General features: G+C 42.5%; 1 protein-coding gene across 1 annotated transcript; it reads left to right on the plus strand.

Annotated features, from left to right (window-relative positions):
* Nucleotides 1-11,307: 11,307 nt before the first annotated feature.
* On the plus strand, nt 11,308-17,383 carry AQP12B (aquaporin 12B). The gene is made up of 3 exons (XM_075200528.1): nt 11,308-12,445; nt 13,896-14,012; nt 16,759-17,383. Exons 1-3 carry the CDS (start codon nt 11,839-11,841, stop codon nt 16,977-16,979), a joined length of 945 nt encoding a protein of 314 aa, XP_075056629.1. The 5' UTR covers nt 11,308-11,838; the 3' UTR covers nt 16,980-17,383.
* Nucleotides 17,384-25,445: the final 8,062 nt, after the last annotated feature.

Raw genomic sequence — 25,445 nt, forward strand, 5'->3', positions numbered from 1 at the left:
TAGTCCTTTGGGTTCTTTCCAACACGTATGTATATGTGTGTGTATATATATATATATATATATATATATATATATATATATATATATATATATATATATATATATATACCTGGGCCAAAGGGCATATTCTTTTTATATCAGTCCTGCTCACTGTATGTTTCCTTGTACTGGTGCCTGGGTCATTGTGTACAGCAGAGGTCATGGCGGCTGGAATACAAGTAAAAGCTGAAAGAAGAGATTACCACAGGTGCACTGGGCTGGCTCGACAATAGGGGTAAATATCCCTGAGTGAAAGTTTACTTGTTTCATGTGCAGATGTCTTTACGTAGTGAAACTTAATATTTAATGACCCTTTCAAAATTGTTGTCTTTGATCAGAGCAAACCCTGCAGGTAATGGTCGCATTGTAAAGTAGATAAAATAAAACCGAATCTACAGTATGGTGCAGTTCACCAAATATCTCCAAAAATTTGGCAGCAAGCCTGATTGGTGCAATGAAGAGAGTATGCCTATGATTGGATGGTCTTACTCTGCCACTACACTTTTTATAGGGTTTAAGTTTTCACTAGTTCTATTAGTACAGTGAGCACCAGATTTGTGTCCTTGGGTTCTAACGCCAACTCTGCGTTGAAGTTGAGTCCAGGAGGTTTGCCTCCTAGAGCTCTTAAGTCGGTGCTCATTCCAGGTTCTTTACAACCCTTTTGGAGCTAGAAGCTGCATCAGAGTACTGCTCCCTGGGTTGCTGCAAGATCCTGCACAAGACCACCAGGTCACTGTGTGCAGATGCTGCTGCCTCTGGTTATCTTTCTAGGGGCTGCCCAGCTAGACATTTATGTCCAGAGAAACAAAGTCCCCTTGCATTGTGAAGATTTTCCACCCAGCCCAATCCAGATATCCCAGGGATGCTGTTGCCCCTAGTTGGAAGCCTTTCAGGGATGGAAGTAGGGATCGTGACATTGCATAAAAGGCTGATCTCCAGTGTAGCCAATAAGGTAGAAGCGGATGGACCTTTTCCAGTATCATGTTTATCTGGTAGCATTACAGGGATTTTTGGTGCAACTATTTTCAGTTGCCTTTGGATCCCTCTGGCAGGACACCAGGAGAGGGACTAAACATTGAGCTGCCTTATAGAACTTTGTCTGGCCTAGAGTATAAGATTATATCCAGACGTGCTGTAATTCCTATCACTTGCCAGCAGCTTGCATATAACATTGCTCTTGCTCGTAAGTGAAAGACTTTTTCTCTTTCACACTAGTTGGGAGACACTGCTCAACTTTGGGTAGAGAGGGTGCTGTGGGAGTAATGGCACTAAAAAACTTGTCTAGCCTGCTCCCCTCCCCTCTATGCCCCCTCCACAGAAAGAGCTCGGTTCTTTTCTTAGTGCTTACGGAGTTAGGGTGCTTTTAGTCTAGTCTTAGTGTTTTTGTATTTTTTATAGATAGCTAGGATTTCTCCGCGACGATCACCAGGTGACTGCCACAGCTACTTTAGGGAAAGCGCCTGAGGCACTTTAGTGCCGCCCTCCCTGATTTATTATGTAGGGCTCCCCAGGAAAAGGGTCATCTGGCAACCTGGTAGTGTCCAGGACTCAACCGCTTCCAGGTAGGCGATGTGGGCCGCAGCAGAATGCTTTGGTCACCCGTGACTGCTGTGGAGGCGAAGCTGCTTGCGGTCCAGTTGCCCAGCTTGTCAGCCGGCATTTGGAGAAGTTGCGGTGCAAACAGGTAGAGAGGCATATAATGCTGGTGGGAAGCTGTCGCTGCAGAGCAGTCCCCACCAGGGTCTGATGTGTGGTTTTTTGGTTTTTTTTTGGGGGGGGGTTTTCTGCGATTACAAACGTTTTTTGCTGATTTTGTGCAGGCCAAGTGGGCATGGTTGGGCAATAATTAACTCACCTGTCTTTTTCCAGGGCTCTAGAAAGCTTATTATCCATTTCCCACCCTGCCTGCAGGACACTCAGATGCAGACACATCCCTGGGGATTGAGAAGCAGTAGATATAGAGTGGCTTTGCTGTTTCTTATATATTTTTCAGTGCTTGTTTGTTTTCTATCTGTTGTACATCCTGTGGGGGTACATTACAGAACACTTCTAGTTCTGATCGTAGCTGAAGCGCTGTATTATTGTGTATTTCTCTAGTGTTACAGTTTGCCATATACTGTACACAGTACAGTTCTATAGTGTGTCTCATTTACCGTTCTGTTTTGCAATATGTCAGAAAGAGGGACCGGGGCCAAATCCAAGGCTGTCTCTGTAATAAACTACACCTGTACTAGGTGCGAGTCCAAATTGTCTGGTGGACGGACAGACCAGGGGGGCCTGTGCACGGTATGCGAGGCTGAGGACCTGGGCGGGCGCTCGTCTGCGGGTGTGGTGGGCATCGTGGAACCAGCCTGGGCCAAGGAGCTGGCATTGTCTAGTGCCGAATTAAGGGAACGGGGGAGACGGTAAGTGCTGATACCTTTTCCTCTTCTCCGGGTACACAGTCCTCAGACACCATTCCTTCGGGACAGGCGACTTAATTGCTGCAGGGTGGTTCAGGGGTCTCCCAGGAGCCTGTTTGGATGAGTAGTTTGGAACGGTCTGTGCAGGGGTTGACCAGAGTGTCTAATTCCCTTGAAAAATTGTTCCATTCAAGAGTGGCAGGTGGATGGCGTAAATGCTTGGGTTTGCCTATTGCCCAGGGTTTAATAGATTCGAACACGGATCCATCCGAATTGGGAGATGGTGATGTTCTAGAAGATTCTGACTATGTGGACTTGCCCACAGGTGAGGAGGATATGCCTAATAGACAGGGCATTGAGGACCTTATCCTGGCAGTGCGACAGGTTATTAACATATCTGATGGGGAACACTCTGTATCACAGAACTCCATGTTTGAAAGGTCAAAGAAAAGAACGGTTTTCTTCCCTCCTTCTGCACTACTGTTGGAAATTTGGGACGAGGCCAGACTTAAGCCTGATAATAAATTTTCAGATTCCCAGACGATACAAACTTTTCAACCCCTTTCCAGATTCGGAGGTAGGATCTACCCCTTCCCAGTATCCATGCTCCTATTGCACACTTGGCTAAGTCTACTGTTTTTCCATTGCCGAATGCAGCGCCGCTTAAAAACAGTACTGACAAAAAGTATGAAGCTATTTTGAAATGGATTTATTTAGCATCTGGTTTGTCCCTGCGTTCGGTGATGGCGGGGGCTTGGGTCGTTAAAGCTGTTGAAAAATGGGCCACTACCCTTCATGCAGGAATTCAGTTTGGTGTCGCTAGACCTGAGTTGGCTCCTCTGGCAGATCATATTAAAGATGCTGAGTTTAGGGGATGCAGTCAGAGGTTGTCCAAAACTCTTCCTTAGCAGTGGCAGCTAGGCGCACATTGTGGTTAAGATCTTGGGAGGTGGATACTGATTCCATGAGCGCTTTGGAATCTGTCCCATATGACGGAGCGGCTTTGTTTTGATTCACCTTTGGACAAATTCATCACTTAGGCCACAGGGGGGAAGAGTGCTGCTCTTCCGGTAGCTGAGCCAAAAGCAAAAGGGAGGTGTATTCGCTCCTTTTGATTTGACAGTCGCTCTAGAGGTGGCTCTTTCAGAAGCCAAGCCCCAGTTACACGGAGAGGGGGGGCAAAGAGGCAGACGGGCCTGAACAGTACAGTCACCCTGCCCCTAAGCCAACAGACAAACCAGCAGCATAACTTCCTGCATCCTCCACCAGGGGCTCCGGTGGTAGGAGCGCGCCTACTCCTCTTTCAGGAGCGGTGCCTCCGGTCCACCACAGATACCTGGGTGAAAGGATTAGTGTTTAGGATATACATCTTGGACCTAGTGGAGGCACCTCCACAGCGTTTCATGACTAAATCTTTTCCCAGCGAGTCAGAGAGAAGACAGGTTTTGCAGGGGGCAGTACAGTCACTTTGGGATGCCGGGGTGATTGTTCCAGTTCCGTTGGGGTAGAGAGGTCAAGGCTTTTACTTGCACCTTTTCTGGTGCAAAAACTGGATCGGTTCTTCAGATAAATTCTAAACCTGAAGGACCTCAACACCTGCTTACGTGGTACCCAGCTTTTGAATGGAGTCCATCAGATCTGTGATAAATTGCATGAAGAAAGGCGAGTACTTAGCATCCATGGATGTCAAGGATGTTTTACCTATACATTCCGATATGGACAGGTCATCAAAGTCTCTTGCGGTGGACTGGAGCATTTTCAGTTCAGGGCTTTTCCATTTGGTTTGGCCACCGCACCGCGAGTGTTCACAAAGGTGATGGCTATGATGGCAGCTCAGCAGCGTTTACAGAGGGTAACTATTTTACCTTACCTAGACGACCTACTGAGCAAGGCAGGGTCGGTAACTCGGCTTCAGTCACATGTGCAACTGATCAGGGACATTCTACAGGAACACAGATGGGTGATCAACTACAAATAATGCAGTTGGATACCAACCCAACGTATGGTGTTCCTGGGATTGTTGTTTGAGACAAATTGTCAAAGGTTTTTTCTCCCCTCAGACACAGTGTGGAAGATCCGGCGTCAGGTGAAAGATCTTTTGTCTCTAAATCGCGTCTCAGTACTTCAGTGTATGAAGCTACTGGGTCCCATGGCTACCTCGTTCGAGGCTCTGCAGTTTGCTTGTTTCCATACGTGCAAGTTCCAGCAGGAGATTCTAGCAAAGTGGTCAAGGTCGATCCCCTCTTAAAAAGGCAGGTCTTTCGGTTGTCACAGACAAAATGCCTGTCTCTTCTCTGGTGGCTGAGGAGGAACATCCTAACACAGGGGCGTCCTGGACCATGGTAATGATGGATGTCAGCTTGTTGGGGTGGGATGCAGTCACTCTTCACCTCAGATTGCAAGGGACTTGCACATCAGAGGATGCACTGTTGCCCATTAATGATCTGGAACTACGGGCAGTATTCAATGCTCTAGTTCCTGGCACGTCGGCCGATCCGAATACAGGCGGATACTGCTACGGCGGTAGCTTATATAAATCATCAAGTAGCAACAAGGACCCCTTTTGTCATGAAGGAAGTGTAAAAGATCATGAAATGGATGAAACAACAGGTTCCTGCAATTTCTGCGATGTTCATTCTGGTGATGAACAACTGGGATGCCGACTACTTCAGTCGGCATGCCCTTCAACCAGGCGAATGGTCATTCCATCCGGAGGTGTTTTTTTTAAATAGTCCTCCGGTGCTGTCGTCCAGAAATAGACATGATGGCCTTGCGGCACAACGGCAAGGTAGAAAGGTATTGTGCCAGGTCAAGAAACCCTCAGGCGTTCTTAGTGGACGCTATGACGGTACACTGGAACTTCAAGTTGGTGTACCTTTACCCTCCACTTCCGATGCTGTCTCGGATCTTGCAAAAAGTGAGAGGCGAAAGGGATTCGCTGGTGCCTGGTCAGGACTGTCTCTTTAGATATAGTCAGAGCTATGAGGATTTATGTGGACTGTACAGCTTTGTTTCGGAAGACTGATAGTCGCAAGCGTGGCTGGTCTGCCACAAAGCAGACGGTGGCTAGGTGGATCACCGGAACTATCTGGCAGGCGTACATTTCGGAGGGCTCTCCGGTTCCTGAAGGTCTGAGCTCATTCCACAAGGTCGGTTAGCGCCTCTTAGCAGCGCGGTATGAGGCTTCGGCTGAGCAGTTGTGTAGGACAGCTACTTGGTCTTCTGTTCATTCGTACACCAGGTTTTATCGTTTCCACGTCTTTGCTTCAAAAGACGCAAGTTTTGGCTGTAAAGTTTTACGTGGCGCTCATTCTGAGCATTCCCACCCATAGGGGCATCTTTGGAACGTCCCCAAGTTGAGCAGTGTCCCTCAACTAGTGTGAAAGAGAAAATAGGATTTTTGTACTTACCGTAAAATCTCTTTCTCTGAACACAAGTTGGGGGACACTGCGCTCCCAGCCTTTGTTCTGACAGTTCTGTTGTGTGTTCTGTTAAGAAAACGAATACCATTCTCCAAAAAGAACTTGAGTTTAATCTTTCTATTTTAGATGCCCAAAACAAAACTTGCCTTTCCCCTAAAACAAAACGTGAGCTGATGCAAGTAAGACATTCAAATACAACAGCTCATCATGAACTCAAGCGGCTTTATCTAGACTACTAATGTTTTTTCATGTAGCACACAAATACTTGATAGCTTATTTGTACACTGAAATTTAAAGTTGATATTTGTGTGCTACATGAAAAAACAGTCAGTTTTCTGTTTTGCACATAAGTTAAATACTAATTCTCACCCCTTGCATTGTAACATGGTTTTGTCCAGGAGACTTTAAATAAGAAACTTCTTAATTTAAGTTCCTTAATGAATCGGGCCCTATATCTTATGCCAGCTAGGTTTCCCAATATATGGCCTGCACAATCTAAGTTTTGCTGGTGCAATTGTGGAACAGTGGGAGATATTTCTTTTGTATTTTGGACATGTTCTCTTATTCAGCCACTATGATTTTAGGTCTTTTTGTTGGCTTACAAAAGTCACTAAGATCGCCTTCCCACTAGTAGGCCTCTTCCACGTATTGCCAGACCAGCTTCTGATCCAGTATAGGTACATATGGGGACACATTTAAATTGCTGCCAGAGCAACAATAGCACAATTCTGGAAAAATCCTACTCCTCCCCCTATCCACAAATTTGTCACCAATATCCAGTTTAGTTTTGTAATAGAGATGACTGGGGTCCCCTATTCTATGGCAGCTTCTTTCCCTTTGGTCAAATGTCATAATTGGCACAAACTTGTTGTAAATGGAGACTGCTTTCTGCTTCTCCATTTACCAGATACTTTGAATTCTAAACTCTTCAATTTGTCTGAATCGCCTTGCAATCCTTAAGTGTTTACATTGAGTCCGTTGTAGTTTGCCATTTGAGTATATTCTACTAAGTTTCAGTGTAGTAATCAGTCTTTTGAACATCTTGTATTGTCTAATCCCTACTATGTAACCCTCCACCACTTTTACTTTTTTTTTTTTTGCTTCCCCTCTCCCCATCTTCCCTTGGATTTAAATTTCTTAAATAAAAATTAATGAAGTTAGATATTAACCTGGATTTATGGCACCATAAAGCTGTGACCAGGTGGGCTTTTTCTACCACCCTACTCCACTGTGCGTTTGAGGTCTCATTTGTTTGTTGTCAACAACAATGACTACTCCTCCTGGCACTTGGCTGAACCAGCCAATCAGTGACAGAGCGTCAACAGCACACCAATGTGGTGTGTTCGCTGTAGGAATGCAATTTCTGTAACCACCAGACCCCTTCATGCCTCTTGTGCTCCACCTTTTTGCTGCCTGCTCTCCCGGAATCCTTCCTGACCACCTACTCTGGATAAAGAACGCCGGTTAGCTGGAAGAGGACTGACTATGAGCGCAGGGAGCAACACAGAGCAGCCAGGGGATGGTTTAAATGATGTGCTTTAATCTAATGTTCACAGAACAAGCAGGGTCTTAATAGTAATGGTGTTCATATAGGTGGAACAAGAGCTGTTCCATAAAATGCATAAACACACCACTAGCAGGTAGTGTTAGATGGGGTTTTTTAACACTGGATTTGGGGTTGGTAAACCAGCCCCATTAATGAGTCCAGGCTGAACTTTATCTGTGCATGAGGTGCAGCTTGCATAGTTCTCATTCCTTATAGTTGTGGGAAGTGTCTGCACAAACTGTCTCTCAGGACTTTGTCCATAGGTTCTAGTGCCACCTCCAAGGTGATTTTGGCTCCATAAGGTTTGGAGACAGATCCCAGGGGCACATCATCGGCAACTCTATCTCATAGATAACCTGTCCAGTTTTAAACGGGCTTTAAAAACCCACCTTTTTCTTAAAGCCTTCCAGTCTCCCACTTAACTACCTACCTTATCCTCTGCCTCTCCCCCCTTCTTTCCCCTTCCCTGCCTCCGTCCCTCTACTCTCCCTCTCTCCCCTGCGTTTCTCCATCTGTCCACCCCTCCCCTTAGATTGTACGCTCCTCTGAGCAGGGCCATCTCTCCTCCTGTTTCCACCACTTCTAACTCTGCTCTCCAGCTACTTTGCCCTCCTCCTCGAGGGCCCTCTTCCCCCCTCTGGGGGTCTCCCTGTCTTCCGCGCCCTCCTTTTGGGCCCCGTCATTTGCGGATACTCCCCCCGCCCTCACTAGCTGTGCTTTGAGCTTACTGAGTTACTGTGCTTTATGTTTACTGTACTGTGCTGTCTCACCTTGTATTGTAATTCGTTTTTGTCCCTGTACGGCGCCACGGACACCTTGTGGCGCCCTATAAATAAAAATTAATAATAATAATAATAAAATAGAGGCTACCAAAGGCAACCCTCCTTTTCCGGGGTTTACTAGAACCTTTCTGGAACTTGCTTAGAGGCCACTGGTCTCCATTCTCTAAACAGGTGCAGCTGTACAACACCATCATGTCATCCCTGGGTTGCAGGAGCTTGAAACACCTTTAGATGAGGGATTCCTGGAGTAGTTGCCTTCCCCTGACTCTAGATTAGAGGAGCAGAAGCCAAACTGTGCCACACCCACCTTGGCTTGCTATAATGGCCCTTCTACTGTAGACCACCAGATAAGTATTACATTCTTATTTTTAAAAGCACACATTTATCTTTCTGAGTATTACTAAAGCTCCATTGCTTTCTAAACACAGTTAAGTTACTCCAGGATGTGCTAGGAGGGGAAGAGGGAACCCAGCAAAAAAGAAAAATCTATGGTCCATATTCAAGAGAGTGCATTACACTCAGTCATGAAGGGGGCTGAATACAGGGGAATTAAGTGAAGTCGCGCATGTAATGTCATGGTCTTAAAAAAAATAATAAGTTGTATAGTGACTCTTCTTTTAAAAGTGAAAACGTGTTTAATATCTGCCCTGTTTGTTAAAGACCTTGCTAGTGCCTGACAATTTTGTATTATCTTTTTCTTTTGGTTTCAACTAGAAACTTTTAAAAATGGTTTGTGACCTTTCACTGAACCTTATTTGTATCGTTAAACATACACATACTTACACATACATAATTCTTGATTTAATATCATTTGTCACATCTCCTGATACTCCGTGGATCAATTACATGTCTGTGATCATATGCTTCTTATTTATATGTAGTGGAATATGACCTCTCTCTCTGGTAATAAATAAAGCCTTGGCTTGGACCAGGAATCTCGCAACTGAAGTCTTGTCCTGAATTTGCTATGTTATTGTGCTGATATCACATGGTTAGCATTGCAGAATTGTATATTGGGAAGGGGGATCTCCAGGCTTTCCTTCGTAGATGGTGGCGTTTTTCAGATTTGCAAATATATGTATTTGGATTGTCCATTCGCAGTGATTAGAATTAGAGATGAGCAGATCGGGTTCTGAAAGATATGACAGATCCGAGATTTGGGATTTTAAGTAGAACCAAATCACGCCTCCATTTTTTGCACCAAAATCCAATCTGTAAACGAGGCAAAATATAATTTCCGGGAAAATATTGGCACAAAAATCGCAAGAGTATTGGATCGATATCTATAAATGTATATATAGCCCTACCCCCTGTTCTCACCTGCCATTTAGAAATGACAGCATATAGGGAGAAAGTGGCTTGAAGGCTGTGCTCCTAAAATAGCGTGTAGAGATTGACAACAGCGTTAGACAGGGTGGAATAGAAAATTGTACACAAAAAAAAAAAAACTGTGATTATTTTTAATGCAGTTTTTTTCTGTAGCGAACAGTCAACTAGAATAGTTTGCTGATCGATTGGGTGTCGGAGCATATAGGTAAGTTACTGGCTACTGTGTATGTGTATTGCTGTATTACGGAGTAGCACACCCCGGTTAGATTAAATTAATTTAAAATCCAAAGTTTTTCAAAGAAGCAATCTTGTGAGGGTCAGTTTTAGTGACATCTTTATGAAGCAGCCAAAATAGAGGGTTTGACTGTGCTCAGCATCCACCAAAAAACAATTATTTCATTTAAAATCTTTACTGTTTTCTAGTCAAAGTTTTTTTTAAATTTGGTGAGTGGCAGTCACGGTGACCTCTATATTAAACATGCAAAAAAAGTGTATTGACTCTAAGCAGCACAACCCCCCTAAAAAATATAAAGTTTATAAATAATTATTAAACTGCTATATATTTTTTGACAGTTGTGAAGAGATCATTACAAAATAGACTGGAAATTACTGGAAATGAATGTAAATGCTATAAATAGTAATGTAGGAACAAAAACAGCTCAAAATCACATAATTTTACCAATTTTTCACAATTTTTAATTAAATCCAGATCCAAAACCTTTCAGGATTTTGTGAGCAAAACCAAAACACAAAGACGTTTTAGAACCAAAACCACATACAAAATCAAAACACACGGAGGTCAGCGCACATCTCTAATTAAAGCCAACGGCTTTAATATGGTACTGCATGATGCATCATTTACATGTTCTCATGAATTTTGCAATAGTGGCATCTACAGGATAAAAGAAAGTACTGCATTCCAATAAAGCAGTAAATAAACCATTGTGTAGTTTAACAAAATCATCATCATCTATTTATATAGCACCACTGATTCCACAGCGCTGTACAGAGAACTAATTCACATCAGTCCCTGCCCCATTGGCGCTTACAGTCTAATTTCCCTAACATACACACAGACACACACACACAGACAGACAGATACTAGGGTCTATTTTTTTTATAGCAGCCCATTTGATAGCAATTAACCTACTTGTAGGTTTTTGGAGTTTGGGAGGAAACCCACGCAAACATGGGGAGAACATACAAACTTCACACATAAGACCATGGTCGGGAATTGAACTCATGACCCCAGCGCTGTGAGGCAGAAGTGCTAATCACTTAGCCACCGTGCTGCCCCAAAATGGTTAATAGTCCATTGCCTTTAATTACTCAAACTATATTAAAACTTCAACTATTACTCTTACAAACACAATTAGTCCAATTAGCATAAAATATCCATATAGAATCACCTAAATGGTATAGTAAGTCTCCTACCCAAAGGCAAGTCTGCAGCTACATCAGCATAGATAGTCTTTCAGATGGAAACTATAAAGTGGGTTTTGACTAGTGTTTCACTCAGTGGGTCACCTGTTATTTTATCAGCCAAAAGGAATAGCATTTGCAAAATTAAAATGTGATTGTACCTTTCTAGGTAAATCTTCATTAGGCGATGCACTAAATCCAAAACTTTGAATATGGACAAATACTGAATCCATTTGCCAGTATTCTGCCATGCGCTGACATCTGGATCCTACCCTGCACGTTTTCTGTAGCTCCTGGAACCATAACTGTCTCGTGCTCAAAATCACAGGAAATTGTGATTTTGTTGCCCAAATGCTAATCTTGATAAACATCCTGGATTTGTAATATCACTCGTCTTTATATATAACTTACATCACCTTAGCAGTATGTTCTTCACATTTGGCGCAGCATTACCAAAAGTATTCAAATGGAAGACACCTGTGTTGATTTAAGTAAGAGTTATGTAAGCCAAACCTTACACATTTGAAATACATATCAGAAATAAATGTTAATAAACAGATTTGCCAGCCTTCCTGAACCATTAAAAGGTATAAGGTGTAATGTAGCGCCACCTGCAGTGGTCGTCCCAGGGCAACTTTCCTTTCAATAAAATGGCCCTGTACCTGTCAATGTGAATGAGAGCAACTTAAACCAAAAGTGATTTTTTAAAATGTGTTTGCTGTGTAGTAATGAAGGCAAACAACAGTATAATGTTGTCTCACACAGCTGCTGGGATTCCCAGCTGTGCCCTTGACATTGCTGGTTGAAGATTGGGCCACGTTTACCTAGATTATCGGTGTATAAGTGGAAGTCTGCAGCCAGTATTCCTTTCTTTGTTTCTGCAGCTCTTTGCCACCATGGCTGGACTGAACATACTGGTGGCTTTCTTTGTCTCCACGGTTGCCCTGTCTCAGCTAATTCGCTGGATATGTAAGAAACTGCTCCCTGCCAGGATATACAGGTGCACCATCAGTGAGCTAGTCAGTTCTTTGCAGCTGTGTGCCTGCTGTATGGAACTCCGCATGCTAGTGGAGATTGGCATGTGGGGTGGTGGGTATGGTCCAGATGTGATCTCCACTCTGCTCTTTTTGCTCTATCTAGCTCATGGTTTCACCTTTGATGGGGCATCTGCCAACTCAGCAGTGTCTCTTCATGAGTTCCTGCTCAAAGATTGCCCTTTTATAGATACAATATTTAAACTGGTAGCTCAGTATGTTGGCATGGAGGCTGCCAAGTTCTTGACGAAACAATACTGGACATTGGAGTTGACACAATTCCACACGATCCAATCGATGATGGCAGAAGACTGTAGTTCTTCCCTGCAAACCACCCTTCCTCAAGGCATCTTTGTAGAGGCGTTGTGTGCGTTCTGCTATCATCTAGTACTACTCCGCTTCCAAAATACAAGATTACTGTACAAGGTGCCTACAACTGCCCTCACCATCTCTTTACTGGCATATGCAGGTGAGTAACTATTATCTCTTTGGATTAATATTGATAGTGTATAGTTTAAAAACAGTTTATTATCATTTCATTTTGCAACTTTTCCCCCAATCGGATAAAAATAAGACCAGAAAAATAATCATCAGTGCATTATTTTGGAGCCAGCTAGAAGACAAACATGCAAATCAAGGTGGGGATTTGGTCATGCAAGAGACAAGACATGAATGGGGGAGACAAGGTGTTGGCAGTAATATGTGGGAAATGGGTGGCCAAGCATGAGGCAGACAAGGCAAAAAGTGACTACAGACCAGAGACAAGGGAGCAGATTCTTTTAGCACCCATAAAGGCACCCAGTGGGGGCAAAATGCCTGTAGAGCAGGTGGACATAGTTTGTGTGGATGTTTGGAGTATGATAACTGTTAATATTGAGCTGGTGTCAGGCAGACCCCCTAACTCAGATTTTGCACTGAGGTCTAGATGGCTGTCAATACTTAAGTCACACAGTTACCTAAATGCCTAGTCCAAGCTGCTTCACATAATTTGAGGCAGATTGTGACAATTAAAAGTTACCTAATTTTAGAAACATTGAAATTATTGCGTAACCCCCACATGCCAGGTGGACATGCTTATATTGTTAATGAACAATAAGATGGAAGGAATATAATGCTAAATGCATACTACAAATTACTCTAAGCATCTATTATCTGTATTATTGACGTAGTATAATTGTAAAATCCTTTAATAGACGGCTATAAATGCATGTACATAACATAAATTAAAAACAATGTGTTAATTGTTAATATGATTTTACCATTCTAATACACAATATTTGTTTTTCTTTTCTCTATCCACCTGCTTGCTAGCTACTAAGACTTACAGGGGCCATCACTTGTCAAGAGGCCTATTATTGTTGTATTCACATGGCTAGGGAGATCCCCTTACCACAGGAATAGTACAGATAATTCTACTTACATTTTCATGTAAATGTAAGTAGATTTATGTTGACTACATTTATATTTTGCCTGAATCTGCTGACTGTGCCTGTACTTTAGAGAGCCTGCATCTACCCTGAGTTAAAGGGGTTACTGTTTATTGATAGCTACCGCACGGTGCTGTGATGTAACAATGTTCCTTAAAATATGTCCCACTGCACCTAAGCACAACTTGTGTCTGTCTTGCAGTTGTGCCCACTTGTACTTGTGCATACTCGTGTGTGTTCAGTACAGTGAGGGCAGGCAGATGTCAACCAAACCCCTTATCAAAAGGCCCAAAATAGCTGTGTGCAGGGGAGGGCTGGCACATTTCAGCCCAGGGGGTAAGACTTGACTTAGTATTTCAAAGGGAAAAAAATACAGGTGACCCAGCCCAAGGAAGCCCACTATGGGAACGAACTGGGTGGGGAGGGCAGCCTGCCCGGGTGTACTTTTAATATTTCCTTCTTTAGCACTAACTCTGTTCTTCCCTTTCTCAGGTGGTCCATACACAGCAGCTTACTTCAACCCAGTTCTGGCCTACGCCCTGACATTCGACTGCTCCGGGAACACTCTGCAGGAATACACTATTGTTTATCTTGGTGGCCCATTAGCTGGTAAGTAGGAGATACATTTGAGTATTCTGATGGCGCTCATGTGGGAGCAGCCAGATGATAAACCCACTTGAAAAATTGTAGATCAAGTCTTATGAAGCTTTCACTTACAGATAAGTCTAACCCAAGCACAGAGCAGACAAATTATATTTAAGTCCCACTTTATAATATCTTACTTTCACTGGATAAATGGGTTGCCAGCACAGACCAACAAAGGAAATTTCACTTAAACTGTGCTGCCCTAAACCAGTGCTATGTTTACAGAGGATGCTGCATTAAACTGAGTATATCCTAAATTAGTAATTGTACAGCCCACATCCTCATGTCTCTCTATTCAACAGCTCACCCTTCATTGTTTTTAATGGGAAATGTAGGGGTCTTTGGTAAATATTAAATAAGGAAACAAGCAGGGCCGGTGCTAGGGTCCATGGCGCCCTAGGTATTTTGAAAAAATCGCCCCCCCCCTCCCCCCCCGCAAAAATCGGTGTAACCCCCCGCAAAAATCGACGCCCTCCTCCCCCCTCACCCCGTCTTTCCTTACCTTGTCACACCACCGCCGCCTCTCTGCTCCGTCTCCTCCCCTCCACTCACTGACACTAGTGAGTGGAGGGGAGGAGACGGAGCAGAGAGGCGGCGGTGGTGAGCAATAGCCTCTCCCCCCTCCCCCGTGCATCTGAATGCTGTACGGCGGCCGTGACAGGTATGGTCAGCGGTCGCCGCACAGTTTTAAAGTAATTTACATTCTTGAGGCGCCCTCCAGAGCCCGGCGCCCTAGGCAAGTGCCTAACCTTGCCTAATGGGAGCGCCGGGCCTGGAAACAAGAGAGAACTGCATACTAACTCCTATGCCACTCTTGTGATCTTTCTATGTCACAATTAACTGGCCTTAAGATTAAATGTCAGATACTGCCCAAGGAGTGTGGTTGTCAACCAGTACACATCAAAGTTCCCTCCAGTGTAATTCTTGTGCCACTCCCCGAACAGTGATGATCTAGGCATTTGTCTGTTGAACCCATATAACTCTGTGGCCTTTTAGGTTTAGAAGTCAAATACAGCCAGAGGAGTGAGCTTGTCACCTAGAAGTATTACAAGTAAATAAACTGTTCACTCCACTGTAGTTCTTATGCCACTCTCTTTAGAGTGCTGATCTAGCCTCAAATGCGTTTAGTCCATATGGCCCAGTGACACTTTAGGTTTAAATTATATCAATTTACTAGGAACTAGTGACATCGCTAAGTCATGACACAATCGTTGTGCCACATGCTTCAGTAATGTCACTAGTTGCTTGTCAAATGACCAATAATATATGATCTGTATAATAATTTTCCATTTTAATAATAATGGCTGCCTCCGCTGTGTGTGGTATAAGCCAGTGAGAATAAGTAAGTACATACTTGCCGGCTTTCCTTGAACGTGGGTGATCTCCTGGACAGAATCAGGCAATCTCCCTGAAGCTGGGCCAGACAGAGAAGCGGTGGGCAGAAATCAACAAGATGACGCCATTCATGCAATTACGCTCTGCCCACCACGGCATGATGGAGTAATTTGCATCATCATGTTTCAGCAGGCAGGGCATCATGACACTTGTCACATCATTAAGTCCTGCCTGCCCCAATTTCACCGAGATACCCCAGTTCAAAGTTCTGAGAAGTTGTCATCTTTGGGTAAATAGACATGTAGGTTCTGTCTATACCGAAAGCACTTTTGATTGCATTAATTGAAGCAAAGAGTGAACTGGTATTGGTTGATTGATTAATAGTCTTGAGGAAGCAAATCCACTTGTGAAACTAGTTTTGTTCTTCTAAATGGGCAACTGCACATGTACAGTACCAGGTATGTTTTTTTTTTCTACTTTCAGTATATTCTGTAAAACATTTGCACTTATAATTATATCAACAGGAAATAATAGATGTAAAAAATAAACAACTTCTAACAATTATTTAATTCAGCCCAGATAATAAATATTGTAAGATAAGTGAAGGAAGAAGCAGCAGACCCTTTGTATAATTGCTGGCTGGGGAAAATGTATATGTCAGGGCACAGGAGCGTGCTTATCATGATGCAAACGGAGGCAGCTGTCTCAGGCAGCAGTAACGTTTAGGGAATACATTTATGATTTTCATAATGATCCTTGCATCGCAGCAGGTATTGTAGATATTTGCTTCTATCCGAAATGTAATTATGCAGGCGTAAAGTACCATAATTGAACCTTGTCAGTTCTCTTTTAAAGAGCAGAGCTGGACAGCGCATGTGTGAAGGGATCATGTAATCCCTCCCTGTCACATGATTATAGTTGATCATTATTACACGAGGACAGGGCTCTCTGTGCTGATACTTTCGGTCGGCGCATGCGCACTAGGATTTGAAGGAAGATGCTGTCATCGCAATTTTCTTTGCACTGAAGAGGCAGTGAAAAGGTGTTAGACTTCACAGGGACAGCAGTTTAACGTGACTGCTGTCCCTGTTGAAGTTTTTTGATAAATATGAAAGATAGTTCAATCCTTATCTATGCAATGAGGATTGAAAACGATCTTTCATATTATACGGTGCCACATAAATAGGGGCCTAACAGCGTACTTTCCGCTAATATAACTATGTTGATTTGTGGAAGTGGTAAGCAGAGTGCCAGCTCACCTGCAGCACCACTGCCAGTCATTAACTACATACTGCATGACTGAGAGCTAAATACTCTGCTAGCTTTACCAATCCTTCTCCTGACACTACAGTGACATCATGTGCTTCTGTTCTAGGTATGGTGCTGGCTCTCTTTATCTACGAGGGAAACATCCCACGACTCTTTCAGAAGAACCTACTGTACAGCCAAAAGAGCAAATTTAGAACCCCAAAAGCAAAGACTGTTCAACTGAAAGCTTCAAGTAATGCTCCATCATCACCAAAGGGGAAAGAGAAAAAATCTCAGACGAGGCAACAGAAAACTGCAAATGTACCATCCAAAGACAAAAGTAGTTGATCCTGACAAAAACGTTACTGAATACTGGATATTTTACCTATAGGCTTGAAGGGACAGATATCCAATAACTATTTCGAATTTACATTGTGAATATGTAAATGGATGATTTCTTTAAAAAAAAAAAAAAAAAAGCCTGGTAATGATGGCATGAATCACTAATGTGATTATCTAATAGATGTTAACCTACAAGCCCTAACATATATTACAGCTAGCAGAGAGTGATGGGAATTGTAGTTCAACAACAAGTTGAGATCTGCAGTTGTAGATTTTATGATTGTGCTAAGGAAATTAAACAAAACTTGATAACATACAGTTCTCAGCACTGTACAGTATGTGGATCATTATGAGGGATGGAAATGCTATTAGCAGATGTATTTGTTAACAACCGTTTTTAAAACTGCTGCATACTCAAAACTAGAATTTGTCTTTTTTATAAATGTTTTCTTGCGCTTTTCATAGCATTATTGGGATGTAGGATTACTAATTATCTTACTATTTAAAGTAGAGATGCTCAGGCTCTGTTCCCCCGAGAATCAAACACACCCGAACCTAGCAGATCCAAGTACCGAGCCAAGCCGACTCAGAACTTTCACGCGCCCTCGGAATTGAAAACGAGGCAAAACGTCATTGTTACGTCGTCGGATCTCACAAGTTTTGGATTCTATAAGTACCGCCCTCCACGGCCATCCAGCGCCATTTCTCAGAGGGATACAGAAGGGGTAGCACAGTTCTTGGCAGTCTGTAAAGCAGTTGGGCAGCATCATAGGTAGAATAGAAAGAGGAGGGGTAGCAGTGTTCTTCAAAGTCTCCAGTGACATTCGGGCGAGCTCCATTGCTAATTGTCATTGCTGAAATAGAAATAATAGGGCTGGCAGGTTTGGTCTTCTAAATCTGCAGTCAAATTGTACGGTGTTATATAGGTTACACACAAAGAGGAGAGTTGCATTGCTAATTGTCATTGATAAAATATAAATACTAGGGCTGGTAGGCTTGGTCTTCTGAATTTTCAGTCAAAGTGTACGGTGTTATCAAAATGGATTCACAGCAGTACACAGAAAAGCAGGAGCACCAAGCAGCTGCTGGCACCAGTCATGATGATAGTAATCCCTCTACGTCATCTGGTAAAGCCTAAGTTAAAGTGCATAGTGTTTGTAAGTCAGGGAAACCAAAATGCAAAAGAGCACCTTTCACCTTGGTCAAGAAAAAAAGACCTGTAATCCAGGCAAAGTTATCTGCATAAAAAAATAATAATAATTGCCAACATATTCCATTCTACACACGCAGTGGCAAGGAAAGAATGAGGCCTTTGCCTTTCTCTATGAGTGCTAGTTTTGCAACTGCCACTTAGGCATCTTCTTGTAAGGTCAGTCGTGACCAAGCAAGACCTTTTCATTTGGACTCCAAAAGTGGTGTACAAATACTTTTACGTGTAAAAGCCAAGCTGGAAGATAACAGTAAGGCATTAGAGGAAAATGTATGTTCAGATTCAGAAATGACACAAATCCCTGAGGAGAGTCTATCCACGAGTGCTATGTGTAATCCTGACCATTCTGATAGTGTATCCATAAAGAAGGCCCCTTTCAGCATTTCTGCAGAGATGTGCATGAACAGCCCAAGTGTAGCCTGAGATATACAAATGCCACTTTGGAATTACAACAGGATGAGGGGGATATTTGTGTAGCCGGCGAGGGTGCTAATGAGGATGTTGATTAGGATGATGTTGTTTGTGTAAGTCCTGCATCGGTTGAAGCAGTTCTTACACGTGATAAGAAGAAGGCCATTGTCATGCCTGGACATAAAACCAAAAAATCCACCTCTTATGTGTGGAATTTTTTACCTTTATCCTGACAACAGTTGTCTAGCCATTTGTAGTGTGTGTAAAGCAACAGTCAGTAGAGGTAGGGACCTTAACCATCTAGGAACCTCATCCATGTTACGCCATTTGAAGCGAGTTCATGGCAAGCTGTTGGGAAAATCAGAAACTTATGCTAAAAACAAAAACAACAAGAAGTCCATCAGCTAGGTCCCTTATCTCAGCTACATCCCGACACCTGCAATCTACACCCACAACACCGTCCTCATTGATGTCCTCAGTAGCGATCGGAGTTAGTCCTGCATCCAAGTTGGTAAGGCTAGATGACTTCTCCCCTATCCAGGATTACTCTGAAGAATTCTTGAGCGGTAGTCCCACTGCTGCTGCTGCTGCTGGGGGTAATTCATCATCCCAGAAACAGAGCAAGAAGAAGACTACTAGTAGTTTACAACAATTGACTGTTAAACAATCCTTTGCAAGAGGAAGCAAGTATGAAAGCTGTCACCCAGTCGCAAAGCAGATCACAGACGCCTTGGCGACTATGCTAGTATTAGATCTGCATCCAATATCCACTATTAATGCAGCTGGTTTTAGAGAGTTACTTGAGGTGTTGTGTCCCCGTTACCAAATTCCATCACAACACCATTTCACTAGAAAAGCTGTTCCTCACCTCTACCAGAAGGTTCGTAAAAATGTAATTATTGTGCTACAAAATGCCATTCTACCCACTGTACACTTAACCACAGATATGTGGTCAAGCAGAACTGGGCAAACTAAAGATTATATGACTGTGACAGCCCACTGGGTTGGGGATTCGCCTTCACCAGCAGCAGCAGCATGTACCCAAGTACGTCACATTTGTCAGAGGCAGGCTACTGTGTATCACTGGCTTCACTAGGAGAGACAGAAAGAGAGAAAGAGGGAGAAAGAGAGAGAGGGGAGTCGGAGAGGAGAGAGAGAAAGAGATAGAGAGCTCTATCTATACCTCTGATGCATTTGACTTATCATGAATTTGCAAGTATGTGTAGCCGAGAATTGTGTGTGTATCACACACACACACACATATCTACTATATAAATGCCTAGTGGTGTGTGTGGGAAAAAAAAACAAACCAAGCTGCAGCGCCACCTGCTGGGCAGAGTTATACACTGACCTATATATTTCTTGAAGGAGAAGTGACAGTTGGGAGTGGTTGGTGGTTGCCGGGGGTGACAGTGGGGAGTTTTTAACACCTTAAGTAGCTTGATGAAGGATGTGGCGATGAAGATGAAGGATGAGGTGATGGAGAAAAATGATGAGGTGGTGACATGTGGACAAAACCACGTTAAAAAAGGGCGCTTGCGTTGGGAAGTAACGCTCTTCCCCTGAGGAGGCCTGGGCTAGGCCCAAATGCATGACAAGAACACCTTAAGTAGCTTGATTTGACTAGAATGCATGAGTATCATGCACGAGTTAACTTGTGTATATATATATATATATATATATATATATATATATATATATATACATATATTTTACACACACATACAACAGCAGAAAACTAAGCAAGCAGAGGAAGTATGTTTATCTCCTTATTTTAAATAAGTAATTGTTGCAGTTGCAGCCGGTTCCCCATTTACAGGACATATAACTGTTCAGTGACAAATGTAACAGATATGGCCACATATATGATATAAGGTCACTGTCCTAAGTGGACCTAATATAAGTCAAAAAGATCAAACTGCAATAGCATAGCGTGGCAGTTAGCTTGCTAGGACATCCCCAATCCACACAAAGAAAGATGGGAAGAGAGACAGTCACATTGTCAACCATCTAATATACCAATTGGGCAAGGTAGAAACATGATGGACCTTTTAAAGGCTCACTTCACATCTGTATGCATATTATAGTGCTATACCTAAAGCAATTTATTTAAAATCTCATAGCATTTATTGTTGGTTAGATACACCCTCTATTACAGTGTATCTAACCCTAACAAGACTACATAATAAACGCTAAGGTCTGCAGCCAACTAAGATCATGTTTCTGTTGTTTGATTTCAAGCATGGTTGCCAACTGTCTACAATGAAAACTCTGAACGGACGCCATATTTTTTACTGCTGACCCCATTTTGTTTATAAACAAATGAAAGTCACTAAACTGCACATAATAGCTGTCTCGGTCTCAGTAATGTTATTAACCCTGTGTTAGCAAATACAGTTGCCCACAAGATGGTCTTCAATTATTTTTTTTTAATTAAATGGTTGATGTAGATCGTACACACAGAGATGTTAGCACTGCTTATACACTGTATCAGTGTAACAAAGCTACAATAGTTACACACAAACTTCTGTCCAACATAGATAGTGACATCAAACTGAGCTCAGGAAGACTCCAAGGCATCTCGGTCCGAGTCCAGCATCAGAGGGGGATCCAGGGAATGAGAACAAAAAGCATTGGATAGAAACAAAGGACAGATGCCTACAATCGATCAATAGGGTTTATGACATTAATTCATATAAAGATGTATGGTTCTCACAGTTAGGGTGACATACACATATTGGCAGAGAGCAGCCTTGTGTTCTATCATAAGCAACCCAGACATACTGGACATGGACAAGAGGAGGCAACTGGTCCCTAATAATTTTTTATCATTATCATTTATTTATATAGCGCCACTAATTCCGCAGCGCTGTACAGAGAACTCACTCACATCAATCCCTGCCCCATTGGGGCTTACAGTCTAAATTCCCTAATATAGACACACAGACAAAGAGAGCAGACAGACAGAGACAATTTTGTTAGCAGCCATTTAACCTACCAGTATGTTTTTGGAGTGTGGGAGGAAACCGGAGCACCCGGAGGAAACCCACGCAAACACTGGGAGAACATACAAACTCCTCACAGATAAGGCCATGGTCGGGAATCGAACTCATGACCCCAGTGCTGTAAGGCAGAAGTGCTAACCACTAAGCCACTGTGCTGCCCCCATCATGGAGAGGATGTGGCGCACAGAATCACCACATTGACAGAAGATGTAACCCAGAACCTCAAGAGAAACAAAATGCAGCTACAAGAACCTCTGCATGGGCAAGAGGTGACACACAGAGCCGCAGCATGAGGAGGGCAGAGCAAGGAACCACAGTACAGGTCAGGAGTCAACGAACGGTACCTCAGTACTGACAAAAGTTGGAGACCACAAATACAGCAAATGAAATCTGAAAATTCATTTGTTGTTGCATACAGCCTCATCAGAGTAACATCAATAACTCCTTCTGTGCTTACATCCACTGACAATTTCCCAGTGGTTCTATCCTCTAAATAGCAGTATAAATGAAAAAATAAATAAAGCATATTTACTCTAATTTTACCTAAAACTCAGTACCGTAACTAGACATTTTTGTGCCCTGGGCGAGAGAGGGCATCGGCGCCCCCCCATCTAGTCATTTGCCAAGTGGGTGTGGCCAACCTAATGTGGGGCTGTGGCTAGCACTTTACTTAAAGAATTCTGGAGAGAGAGAGAGCGAGAGAAAGAGAGAGAGAGAGAATGAGAAAGAGAGCGAAATAGAGAAAGAGAGAGAAAGAGATACAGCGTACAGCTGACAATCTGTTACAAAACGAAGAGATGTGATTGATACATGGCTTATCCCGCTTGGACTCTCCTCAGGATATGCCATTTCTGATAACGCCACCAATATTTTGAGAGCATTACAGCTGGGTGAATTCCATCTCATTCCCTGTTTTGCTCACACAATAAACTTGGTGGCGCAGAGCTTTTTAAAAAATGACAGGGACGTGCAGGAGATGCTGTTTGTGGCCTGTAAAATATCTGGACATTTCCGGCATTAGGCAACAGCATGTACTAGATTGCAGCAGGTACAAGAGCAATTTAATTTTCCCTGCCACCAACTGAAGCAAGACGTGGTGACAAGTTGGAATTCCACCCTCTGTATGCTTCTGCGAATGGAGGAGCAGCGAAAAGCCATCCACGCTTACTCCACAAGTCATGACAGGAGGGGGAATGTATTTTACTCAAGCGCATTAGAAAATACTTTCCGTGTTGTGCAAGGTGCTGAAACCATTCGAAGTAGTCACCTGTGAAGTGAGTTCAGACACTGCTAACTTGAGTCAAGTGATTCCCTTAAAAGCAGCTTGAGAAACTGAAGGAGGAGATGAAACAAAGGAATTACGCTAAGTATGTCGGACTTGTAGATCAAGTACTTTATTCGCTTCGCCAGGATCCAAGGGTTATCAAAATCTTGAAATCGGATTACTACATTTTGAGGACTGTGTTTAAGAGCTATGTCTTCTCTTTGTCTTCTCTTTGTTTCCAACTGACCCAGATCTGAAGAGACGCAAGAAGCTCCTGGTGAGCAAGATGACAGGTCAAGTGTTTACGTGACAGGACAGCTTCTCCTCCTTCAGTTTCACACTCAACTGCTGCCAGGAAAAAACTTTCCCAAGAGACCCATTGATGATGCAGATGACTCTGCACAACATTTTGACATCTGGTCTTGTCTACTGTAAAAGAATTGACCAGAATAAGTGACACCTCTACTCTAACTCCAACTGATCCTACTATCAACATCAAAAGAATGGTGGATTCTTTTTAATTTTTTTGAACGGTATAAAGACAACAGTTTTATTAACAAAGAACAATGTTGCTTGCAGAAGTAATGTAAGCGTGGATATCTAAATAGACGTGTATATGTATTACCTTCTACTTTGCTACTTTTTCATCAAGTGTTTGTAGTCTGCACTCTACATCAAAACTATATTATAATTTTGTGGGAATTGGGGCTGATTCGAAGTTCAGTGATGAACTTGCTTTTTGCTGGGAATTGCAATGGCTCTTTTTAGTGCATTGTCTAGCACCCTGGATTGGTCTGGGTCTGATAAAAGCATGCATCCCGGGTAGGGGGGGGGGGGAGGGGGGGGGTGGGTTAGCGCTCATTGCCAAGTATGAGCTGTAGAATTACCACAGTTATACAAGAAACGAGTGGAGCAATCAAATGAACCATAACTGGTTTATGATCCAAGGACAGTTCCATCTTGCACCACTTTTCTTTTCTGCCACTTGTGTGTGCCAATGTTTCCTAGATGTGCTAGAAACTGCTTTGTGTTTGAGTCATTGCTCTGTTGCTTAGCATCCAGCCAGGTCGCTGCAGTATTTGTTCGAAAGTGTGTGAAAATAATATTGCGACCTGTGAGGTGCTCAAAATTGACTGCAAATGACTTGAAATTAGTGTTATTGCGGTTAATAATAATGTAGGAACAAAAAAAGAGCAAAATTATGTGATTGTAGCATATTTGAGCAATTTTTCTAAAAAATACAGATCCAAAACCAAAACAGACGAGGGCGGTTTTACCAGAAACAAAAACACGAAGTTAATCCAGATCCAAAACCAAAACCAGAACACGGGGGTCAGTGAATATTGAAATATTACATATTCTAAAATCAAGGAACATTTTGCAGATCTTGTGCTTGAATAAAACAAGGGCTACTCCCATATTTGAAAGGTAACACAAGAACTCACAGCTTAGTAATATCTTTGTATGCAGGTATTCTACTATTTCCCTGATTATTTGCTCATTTGAGGTGCTGTACCATTGCATTTTAATAAAATAATAGAAACTCTCTGTCTGTCTGATATCAATAAAATAGAATTGAGTTTCTGCAGAAGAATTTGTGTGAGGGCGAAAAGGCATTATCTTGAAAGCTGATTTGTAAAGCAGCCAAAAGTATTTTTCACCACACAAAATACTCTAATTTTACCTCATATTTTCTTTGAGTAAACAATGACAGTAAAGTGAAGGTATACCCCACTTATAAATAAATGTTCCCTTTAAATGAGACCTGTGGCCATCATTTTGATTAGCCTATGCAGTGAATGTACCCATCCCTCAGGCCACACTGTGGATGACTTCACCTGGGGAATTTTGAATGTTATAGAAGCTGATCGTACAAACTGGCGGACCATTCATAGGTTTATAGTAATTGAGGGATGGAGCCTTCTTTTAACATATTATCTTTTAAAAAATATATTCTAGTTTCATTCGAACAGTAGGTGGCGCTGTCTGCTGGTTTATTTTACGGTCTTGTCTTGGCTCTTTGTACCTCATTATCTCACACTGTCTTATTATTAAATGTATCACACAATTCTAAAACAGAATGCTAGAACCTCCATATGATGTAAAGTTAATTTGACCCTTAAAAAAAACACATCCTGCTTTCTGATTGTTTAATGCACTAAAACAGTTTGTGGCACCTAATCCTGCTATAATAATCAAGCAGCATTAGAGAGCATATCTGTCATAGGGCGAAGGGCCCTGCGGCTGGCAAGAATTTCACCAGCGATTGGTCTTCGCCCTATTCATAGAGAGGAAAATCGCTAACAGTAACCAGCATTGGCAATAAGATTTGCCAAAGAAAGCGTCCCCATGCAAAGCATATTAAACAAACATCGTGGCAGTACGTGTGGTACCACAATACTAATTCTGATATCGATCTTTAAATACAGCATTTTTTTTAAATGATGAATACTTTTTAACTATTTTTTATTTAATATTTCAATCTATTTATAATTGTTTTTATTTGATTTTTTTTTCTTGCCAAGTGGAACTGAAGCTGAAGTCTGGACTTTCAGTTCTACTAACTAGCTAGCCTTATCACC

The sequence above is a fragment of the Mixophyes fleayi genome, chromosome 3, assembly GCF_038048845.1.
Source record: "Mixophyes fleayi isolate aMixFle1 chromosome 3, aMixFle1.hap1, whole genome shotgun sequence".
Lineage (NCBI taxonomy): Eukaryota > Metazoa > Chordata > Amphibia > Anura > Limnodynastidae > Mixophyes > Mixophyes fleayi.